The following is an 11,471-nucleotide window of genomic DNA, read 5'->3' on the forward strand; positions in this document are numbered from 1 at the left end:
TTGTAATTAATTGAATTTATTTCAGTTTTTCTTCTTGAATTTATTTAATTGATAACTAAATTTTATTTATTACAAAATAAATTAATCAAAATCAAATTTTACAAGAGTTTCTATTTTAAATATGTTTAAAGACATATGTAATAGACCATATAAATTAATGAATATGTGTAGCAAATAATAATAAATTTTTATTATGAACGGTATAATAAAAACAATTTTAAAACAATTGTAATATTTATATAGATAATTATTTACAATAATTAAACATAATTTTCAATAACATTTAATCTTAATATTTAAAATTAATTTAAAATACATATTGTTGTACACATGCATTATTCAAATTGTCGGTTAAACTTTTATGAGAAACAAAAAAAACAAAATAAATATAGTTAGACTCATATAATAAATACAATTTCATGAGAAAATCGATTTTTAGAGCAATGAGTTGATTTGGTAGAGTAAGTGGTATTAGCAGCAATAACGAGAATAGGAAAAGAGACGCAACAATATATTAAATAATAATGCAATGAATATGAGGCAATGTGAAGAACTTTGCAATTGCATTTATCTTTTTTCTACTTTTAGTCTTTTATTTTATTTTAACATGTTGTATTACTTCTATCAGGAATTAATATTTGAGAAACGGAAGGAGTATCTATTTGCAGCAAGAAGATAACAGTAGTAAGTATCCGGATAAAAAACTGAAAATAGACATTAAATATAAATATTGCAATTTAAAGTTTCGTTGTTTAATAAATTATGTCTTTTGATATAGATAAGAGTAATATTGAATACTAACCTTACAAATGAATTTGTAACCAAAGTAAAATAGACCTAATCCACTAAACTTTAATGGGCGAAGTGATATTTGTAAAACAAATTGTAAAATCTGTATTACATAATAAAATAATTGTTATTTAAAAGTACTTAATAAAATATTAAAATTGAAAAATGATTATAGTTATTAAAAGTTATATTACCTCTTCGCGTGTTTCAGCAAAACAGATACAATTTGTTAATTTATGGATTAAATCTTCAGTCTTTTTTGCCTAAAATAAATAAATTATACATGAAATTAATTATATTATTTAATAACTGCATCTTTTTAGTAATTATGTGTATGTCAGCATTTATTATTTAGATAAAATAACTTATAATCTTTGAGAATGTAATATGAGTTACTAAAAAAAGTTTGTTTCTGCTGTTATTAACTATTTAACTTTTTATTAACTTTTGTCAACTGCATAACTTTTTTAACTTAACTTCTTGTTTTGTACTATCATTCACATTTATTGTATTTGACATTGTGTTTTATAATTTTTAGAAAGAGTAAAGAACATATTACATAAAATTTCTTTTTTTTTTTAATTCTTTTATTTATAAGTTGTTGAAAATTAACTTACCTTGGTGCTAATGTTTTCACATGTGTGATTAAATAACATAATTTTTATTAAACATACAGTAAACCATATGTTCCAGGAAAATATTAGCTTCAATTGCGTTGTATTACCATTGTATATTTGTCTTAAGCATAACATTGTATGATATTCAAAATAAAACATAGTGATTAAAACAACGAAATAAGATATCATTTGCAGGGTCATATGTATTTCGAATAAACCATGTATTTCGGAAGCTATTCGGCATAGGTCCGAATGGAGGTGCCTAGAAATACAGTATATTAATAGATAAATGCATAACTATTGTGAGAAGTTGTAATAGATAATTATGAAGTTGTTATTTCTCATAACACGCAAACAATACACGTTCAACATTTATCTTGTACTTAGTCAAAATTAAGTACAATAGATTCAATTTATAAAGAAAACTTATATTGTTATAAACCAGTTATAGAATTAATTATTGTTTATCATGTTATAATATAAAGTACAATCATGTAAATTTGAATGTTAAACAAGTTTTGTAAATAAATACAATATTAAATATTAATTATGGATGTAATAATATACATATTTGATTAGTTAAATTAGCCTTCTCTTTTTAACAAAAGATTTTTACTTTTTGGTGTCATTAAACATAGATCAATTTACATTGCAATCCACAATACATGCTTGCGATTTCCTGCGCCACGCATATAAGGTCGAATGACGATGAGGGACTTTTTCCATGTGCATCTTATCTCATATTCTTCAATCTCTGACAATTCTTTAATGTGACCGTTTATTTTATCTAATCTAGTACCTATAAAGCTATAATATATAAAAAATTATAAATAAACAATCATTGAATCCCATAATTATACTGTGGTGAAAAGTATATAAGCCGATTTAAACTCTTGTTATTGATTCTTTTTTTTAATTCTAGGATTTTATAAAAATAATAATGCATGATAAATTTTTGGATTGACATATTAAATTGAAGAATTTATATTTAATTTGTTAAGGAAAATAAATATTTAGGGAATACGACATGAATAAATAATTTAATTACATTTAATTGTATCTTAATTAATATAATGCTCACTTATTTCAATTGTTTAAAATTTATTTATTCTATACATACATTTCATTAATAGCATTTTAATATTTTAATATTTCAATAATGGCTGTTTTATTAAGTAATTTTAAAAGAAGAAATTTACTAACCTTAATAGAAACACATACATTAGGTCCATAAAGATATTAATGTATAAAGGATAATTTTTAATCATGGGAATGAACATGGCTCTTATATCGTTATATTTTTCTATTAACCATAAAGAATCAAGAAACCATGTCATGCAGATTATTACAAACCAAGTAATAAAAATCCAATTGATTGAGTTTCGTATTTTGTGATATTCTTTGGGTGTACCAAGCAGTTCTAATGTATTATCCACAAAACTCAACTTTTTTAAACATTTGCGAAATATCTATGGATTAAAACTAAAGATAAGATGAAGTAAAGATGTAAATATGTCTCTGAAGATATTCACATGTTTAATTTAAAATTGTATTTTACGTACAAATTCACAGTTTAAATTTTATAGTAAAATTATTTCATTACATAATTAAAAATTAAGTTTATTATTGTTTTAATGTGATTTACTGAATTTATAATGTTGGCTCTTCCAAAAATCAATGTTTTGAAATTAAATCTTGAAAATACAAAATTTTATTTAAGTAGATATACAATTTACACTCAGCTTCAAGTTTAATATTTTTACATGAACAAAAAGGAAGAAATTATTTTTAATTATAGGAAGCACAGTTTTTTGTTCTGCTTTGAATATTTTACTGTATATAAATAGCATATGCTACAAAAAGATTATTACAACATATAAAAGAGAAGAAATATACCTCGTATTTATAAAAAAAGGTGAATATTGATATTATCGTCACAATTATATTTATTATTATTATGAAGATATTTAAAATGCCGTAAAAGATACTTCTGAGCGAAAACAAATGTATCATATAATGTATTATATAGATATAAACACTCCACATTGTTAATATATAAAAAATACTCAAGCGAATTCTCGGATGGTCGAAGGGATATCTGAGTACTCCGAAACCGAATATAAAAGCGAATATGGAAAAAGGTTGTAAAACCTGTTCCATGGCGTTAATCATGATCAAGAAACTCTTGCACACGTAACTATTAAATTTTGAACTGAAAATTGTGCTATGGAAATGTCTTGTTCATCGCTATGATAGGATGATTAGATTGTCAAGGATCACTTCGTCAGTCATTAAGCAGTAGCCATAGAAGTACAATTGAAATAATTGATTCACATGCTATTACTTGTCTCTGTTTGATTGCATTTTATGCAAATTACATACATACAGGGTGATCCATATTATAACAATTTTAAAGGTAGAATTCTGAAATCATTTTGAACAAAAATTTTAATCCCAAAATCTTGTGAAATAAAAAGAGCAATTAAAGTTGACAAATTTAATTGTCCAAAATTTGTGCATTTAGATATAGACTCTTACGGTTATGTATTATAATGTCGTGTGTTATAATACATTAACATTTTCTTAACTTTTATACAAAATGTTTCGAAACATTTGTATGATATTTGTTGAGTTCTTGCTATGGAACAAAATATTTCTTTCCTTATATTATTTAGCCCGAGTGAATCAAATAGAATGCAAAAGATAGTAGACATTAAAATTTTATTTATAAATTTATGGGTCATTTTATAAGCAAATTATAAAAATTATTTATGTTTTGGAACTATTGTAATTTTGTATTGCAGTGCCATTAGTAATTTATATAAAATTGTTTATGAATAATATAAATATAATTACGAAGAATTTTGATGCATTCTTATTGTATAAAGCTAAACGAAATGCTTCTTACACTATTTCTATTTGCAGGAATTGTCAAATACACTTAATATTCAAGTAACACTTTGAACTGTACCATAATAATCACGTACATTATTACTGCCATGCAAAACTGAAAGAAGAAAGTATTAATTTTTTATTAAATATAAAAATTAACCTAATATAACCACAAAATAATTTTGAACTCATATAGCCTGTGATGAAGAAAATATGATGTTAATTAATACAAATTTGATGTTAATGATGATTTCAAAAGCAATTTCTGGAATTTTATAAAAAGTACCTAAGCCGAATAAGGACGAAACTCTGACGTTGAATCTTATTATACGCTTATAAATACTATAAATTTTAAATTAAAAATAAATTGAAAGGAATTAAACGTATATTCTAAATTGGTTTTAAAATAATTATTAATCATAACAATAAAATCCCTTATTTTATTGTTAAATATTACAATTATTTTTAATTTTGTTTTTAATTAATTTTTTAATCTTTGAAACTTCTATTTATTTGAGTGCAATTTTTGTTTTTTAAAAACTAGTAACAAAAGAAATCATTAGTCTCTGGTGCAAGTTTATAGATAACAATAATCATAACAATGATTATATAAGTAGAGCTATTTACTGTGTACGTTGTTTTTAACAAATACACCTAATCCAAAAAAATGTATATATTGTATGTAGTTTGTTTTTTATAATTTTTAATAGTAAGTTGAATAATATTGTAATATTATAAAAATCGGTAAAATAATGAATAACATAGGTCTGCAAAAAGAATTTTTTCAAGAGCTGTTTTGGTTATTTCACGTAATCTTTATGTTTTAAGGTGTGCTGAATCTGAAAATGATCTCCGTTTTATCATAGAACATCACGTTTTTTGACAATGTAGGTAAATAAGACAATACCTCAAAATAAATAAAAATAGATTTATGAAATTAATTTTTTATTATAAATTTTTCATGAAAATTGTTTTTTTAACTGGAATGGGAACCAAAAAAATGTTGAATCAAGCATGTCAGAACATTTAGCTTGCAACATGTTGATCCTGGTTTCATTAACTCACTTTGAAAGTTCTTTTTTTTGAAAAATACATTTTTTGGCTTGTATATCTTGAATGCACTGATGTGAATTAATTAATAGTAATTTTGACTTTAAATTTGGTTAAAAATCCTAAAATCAAAAAAATATCAGAAATTTAAAAAATTTACTAAATTTGAAGAGAATTTTGCATTTTGTGGCAAATTCTGACGTCCAGGATTTTTTTCAATATTTTTTTCGTTTTTAGCACACCAAAATACATGGGAATTAGATAAAAATAATCAAACAGCTTTTTAGTCGCAGACCTATATGATTAATAAACTTTATTGCATGATATTTTTCATTATTTTTTTTATAAAAACGGTTTATATCCATTTCATCACAAATTTTGTCATAATAAACAAACTCGTTGCTGCTGATTCCAATTCTTCAATTCCTCTTTCCCTTGACATGTATCTCGAGCATATATTTTAAACGTAAAATGCGTTTTTAAGTGATAAATTTTGTGAACATTATTTAGTAAGCGTTATTCGGCTCAAGTTCTTTATTCTACATAATATTAGGCATGAAATTAGACTAATAAGTTTATAAAAATATGAGTAATTGCAAAAACATTTTTACCTGTCGAAGAAACTCATGACCAAAATAGAAGAGACGCATTCCATTGAATTTCAATGGATGATGCATTGTTTGCAGAGTGAAGTAATGAATCTGTATAAACAGTTATTTAGTTTTAAAAAAATTTCTTACTTTTTCGTGCTAAAGTATTTTTTACCTCTTTCCAAACATCAGCATATTGATGCATATATGTCAGCTGATGAAATAATTTGCTAATTTTGTTTGCCTAAAATTGGGAACTTATTATTATAATATACGTATACTAGAATTATTATTATTAGAGTCTTGATCTTGATGTTGTTTTCCCCACTCCGATCCCAGCATCACTTGCTGCGAGAAGCAGAGTAGCCGACAGTAGTGATATAGCAGTCTAGCATGAAGTACTATTGCGTAGAGCAAAAAAAGTTAACAATAAACTATTGTGACCGGGAAGTGCAAGCAACATTTAAATTAGGAAAAATGACTAACCAAATTTTAGTGTAATATTTTTTGCAACAAATTCTATACATTTAAATAACGAAAATGGCAATACCGATCAAAAGCAGTTTTTAATGTTCAATAATTTTCCAGGTAAATTTATAAAAATTTTCAAAATTCGTCAAACTCCGTACTGCATATTTATCGAACTTAAAACACAGTTTTTGAGAAAAACTCAAAATGTAATATTATGGAATTAAAGTGCTAATTAATTTTTTATGTTTACACGCATCTCTACAATTCCCCCTTATTTCAAAAAATTGTAAAATACTTATTGCGAAAAATATTACCTCGACCTTTAAAAAAAATATTACCGCAATTCTTTACAGTTTTTAAGAAAATGAAGATTTGAGAGATGCTTATAGACATCAAAAATATTAAATTGATTAGCAATTTAATTTGTGATATTACATTTCTGGTTCTATTTAAGAACTGCATTTTAAAATCCAACAAATGTGCAACGCAATGTTCGACACAAAGTTTGAGAGAACTTGTAAATGTACTTTTTTCATAAAAATTCATCTAGAAAATTATTATTGAGTACTTAGATATTCCTCTAGCTAGTTTGTAAAAAAAGAGTAATAATCGTGAAAAAACATAACTTTGAGAAAAATTTTTTGCTTATTATAATATTTATTTTTCCAAAATAATCTTTTTCTTTTACATCTTTTTGTATCATTAAAAATAAGAAAAACAGGTGCTCAAGTTAGAGAAAACATTCTATATATTTTTTTAACATTTTTCAAACGTACAAAATATTTGTCTTAAATAAATTATAAATATATACAGATTTTCTAAATTTTTATATATAATAATATTCAACATAGAGATCTACACTCCATTTTTTGAAAATATAAAATATTATAATTTTATGGATTGCAGTTTTATTTTATTTATTTAATTTGTTATTTTATTATTATTTTATGAGCTTTTACGTAACGTTTAATCAGTGCACAAATATTTTTGGTACGACGCTGGCCATGACGAGGTGTTTAATTGTCTACTTTTGAGAACACAGTATTAAGTATTTTAGGACCGACGCGTATTTCCATTTGTGCCATAATAATAACAAACGTTAGAACCGTCACGCTAAACTGAAAAAAAAAAAATATATTAATTAACTAAATATAAAAACTGTGATTTATTGGAATGTAAATTATATATAATAATAAATTGGAAAATGAAAACTACTCTATAGTATTTAGCAACATAAAAAGCAATAATTATAGTTTTTTAATAGAAAAAATTTTAAAATAACAATTTTATAAATTAATTTAAAATAAAGTATAAAGATAAAGAAAGGGAAAAATGCAAAGTAAACCTTTTGAAGGCACTCGTTGCCAAGATAGAAAAGACCCATCCCAGTTACCTTCAATGGATGATGCATCACTTGTAAAGTAAACTGGTAAATCTGTAAAAGAATACATGTTTAATTTATTTGTTTCATATTTATTTTTTGCTATTTTGTTAAAACGTACCTCTTTTCTTATATCAGCGTATCGAAGAATATTCGTCAGTTGAGGAATTATTTTATCAATTTCTTTTGCCTGAAATTAGAATTCAGTATTATTGATACATTTTTATTTTGTATTGAATAATTTTACCTTAATCATTACACGTTCACATATGTAATTTATAGCGTATATTCTTGTTAATAATATAAACGTCCGAATTATGACATGATACCATAAATATGATGGTATCGTTTGATGCATTAACATTATACATAAGCCGTAGCAGAATGATGTTATATGTAAAAGATAGCTCGCCATTCCAATGATTATTTGTATTCCAAAAATAAAGTTTAATTCTCTAGCAATTCGACATAATTCTAAATGAAGATGCCTGCCGAAAAACACAATTTCTTAATAAAAAATTTATAAGTTTTGAGAGAATGTACGTACAGAAAATAATTTTAATTTTCAATTATTTTTAAAAATACAGTTCTAGCAAATTCTAATTTTAAACATCAAATCGACGCTTTATTTAAACATGTGTTCCGAATTACATTAAAGTCCAAAATATGTGCTTGTAATCAGTACACAGAGTATATCGTTGAACAGAGACGATAGGTTTCTTCCATGTACAGTTCAGCCTATAATCTTCCGTTACTAAGGAGCATCGAATATGTTCATTAATTTTGTCAAATCTGCTACCAATGTACCTATGCAAACCAAATATCCCTGAAATTATAAACTATATTACAAGCTCTAAAGGTATATATAAATTACATATTTTTAATAAATTTATAATTCAAATTCTATAAAAAATGATATTGAAAATCTTCAAAATATTATATATCATATATTTAATTTTGTTAAAGTTTTAATATAAATTCCAAAAGTTACAATTACAATTTTAATGATAAGTACATTTTGTTAATTTACATGCATAGGTACACACAGTGTATCATTTGCATATTGCAAATATACAAACCATAAAAGGTAAGTGAATAGTAATTCCACGAATGTATTGACATGAAAAGTGTGATTTTGTATACAAGGTAGAAAAAATCCCAACGAATTAACTCCTTTCTCTTTTGACCACCACATCGTATCGCCAAAATTTATAGCGAGAATATACATAATCCATCCGGTTATTATTAATTTTAAGAACGAATGCATTTGTGGATACAACTTTAAAATGCCCAATTCTTCTAAAGAATCATTTACAGCAGAAAGCTTCTTTAATATTGCCTCAAATCTCTAATACAATAATGAAACGATAATTAAAAATTGTAAAACTATTATAATTAAAAATCTATTTATGAAATAATTATTTATATTTATAGTATAAAGTATAAACTATATAAAGTAAAGATGCACATTTAAAAGCATTTTAAATACGACATTTGAAACACTAGATTATTAAATAAAAAATATTAGATTTTGAAAGATTGGAATTTTTTACTTGCTGTATTGAAGACTTTATAAGAAAATAGTATTAAATATAACTTATATGTAACATATTTAAATATTATGTACGATTTAAACAAACACACAACAGAAAACATACTTGTACCTTTTGATGATAAAAACTTGTGACCACGGATGTAACAGTAGTAAATATGCTACTTGCTCCAATAACTGTATTTACATTATTTTGATATAATACTTGCCACGTAAATAAGTTCACTATATAATAAAAAAGATAAGCATAAGAGAACCAGATCATTAAACGATATAAATTACTTAAATGTACAATCCATCGATTCCTTGGATTCGATTGTTTCATAGGATATGCGCTTAAACCCAAAATGAAACACGTAATCAACAGAGGACGTAAAGCTTGTTGGATAGTGATCATCATGGTTATTAGTAACATAAATTCTAACTCTAACTGTTTAAACTTATTGACTAGCCACATCACGAATACGCTGATTTGCAGCGATAGAAGACCTATGCGCAGTATAGTACTCGTAATATATATTCCTTACGGCACTTAAGGAAATTAAATGATTCTCTCTAATTAGTGAAAGGGACAATTCAACGTTAAGGTAAATTATTTAGTATTGCTGCTAATTCATTTCCTTTGTGTTTTTTGTATGAAACAAACACATTCCTGCTAATTTATTTCCTTCGTCTTTTTCGTACGAAACGAACACATTTTAAATTGACGTTGAAGTTTTATCTTATTTAATTTATTATTATTGTTATGTGTGGATAATAAAATAAAAAAAAACGATGTTAACGATGTTGTTTACTTTATTGTTGTAAATGTTGATGTGGTTTTTATATTATTATTCTTTTGAGACGTAAAAATTTATGTAATTATAAAAAAAACAAAGAAGTAAAAAGAAAAACATATTTGTAAATTTTTTAATTAATTTTTATTTACTTTCATATTTAAGGATAATATTGCAGCTATTTACAATTATTATTATTATTTTATCTGCACATTATCGATTTTTATTTAAAATTAATTTTTTGTTAGTGGAAGGGGCAAAACAGGAATAACATGTCAGCTATTGCAATTTAAGAAAAGTATTACTTAGACAAATAAAATAAATATTAAATATAAAAAAAATGCATTTAGTTTTATATAAAACATGGCTTACTTTTGGGTCAACTTTTATCCGTGTCTGCTACCCATTGTTAATGCGTCCGCATTCAAAGAGTTACAATTATATCGCAAACTTATCATTGATTACACTTATATATCACACAATATATTTTATCCTGTAGAGATGCAATGTCGTGTTCTCTCTCTGTTTCGAAATGTGCGGTTTTTGTTTGTACCGTGGCTCGGTTGTTGACTTGCTTAGAAGCGTTATGCGTCCCACAAAACAGTGCGAGCACAGCCACGATCGCGTCAGGTTCAAATGGCATGAATAAAGCCACAGTAAATTCCAATAGAGACATGATCATTTCATTCTTTTATCCAAAGCAAAGCTTCCAACCAAAAATCTTAACAACGTATCCAAAAAACGTGTTAGAGACATAAATAGCAATTTGTTATCGGTTTCTAAAGACCTCCATAATTGTAACATTTTTTCGTATTTATTATTACATTTTGTATATGTGGAGATTTATACTCTAGAAAATATGCTCTCAAAAATTTGCATAAAATTAATAACAATTTTACTTATATTATCAGTGTAGATAATATATTTGCGTGTCACACGAAGTCGGGAAAACGGTATCGAGTTCAAGACTCTAATACTAATTAAATAGATATATGTAAGAATATTTTTATAAATTTAAATTTCCTAAATGTTACTTTAGGAGGGTTCCGTTTGAACACGTTCAGACACGGTTCAATAGGTAACAGTCACTTACATCGGCTGGTGCCTAGATATTTTTTGCTATACCACCAATCAAAAAACTTTATATTAAAGCAGTCAATTGACGATGTGTCTAAATGGAACCCTCTTTTTTACCTTACCTTTTGCGTGACATTGTCGCAGATGTAGTTTACGATGTAGAATCTTATCAAAAAGATAAAAACCCATATGATAATACTAAGCCAGTCATATATTCTGTAAATTCTTCCTCGATATTGCTGTATCATCATCCAATATAAATAATAGAACTGCGTT

At 25.2% G+C, this 11,471-nt stretch overlaps 1 protein-coding gene across 1 annotated transcript; it reads right to left on the reverse strand.

The window, feature by feature from the left end:
- Positions 1–602: 602 nt before the first annotated feature.
- LOC120358467 lies at positions 603–10,794 on the reverse strand. The gene is made up of 11 exons (XM_039452814.1): positions 10,672–10,794; positions 7,912–7,980; positions 7,755–7,844; positions 7,438–7,527; positions 5,960–6,049; positions 2,610–2,875; positions 2,055–2,213; positions 1,407–1,527; positions 984–1,052; positions 803–892; positions 603–704 (listed from the first exon to the last, which is right to left on the reverse strand). Exons 1-11 carry the CDS (start codon positions 10,792–10,794, stop codon positions 603–605), a joined length of 1,269 nt encoding a protein of 422 aa, XP_039308748.1.
- Between the last annotated feature and the right edge of the window lie 677 nt (positions 10,795–11,471).

The sequence above is a fragment of the Solenopsis invicta genome, chromosome 8 (genome assembly GCF_016802725.1).
Source record: "Solenopsis invicta isolate M01_SB chromosome 8, UNIL_Sinv_3.0, whole genome shotgun sequence".
NCBI lineage: Eukaryota > Metazoa > Arthropoda > Insecta > Hymenoptera > Formicidae > Solenopsis > Solenopsis invicta.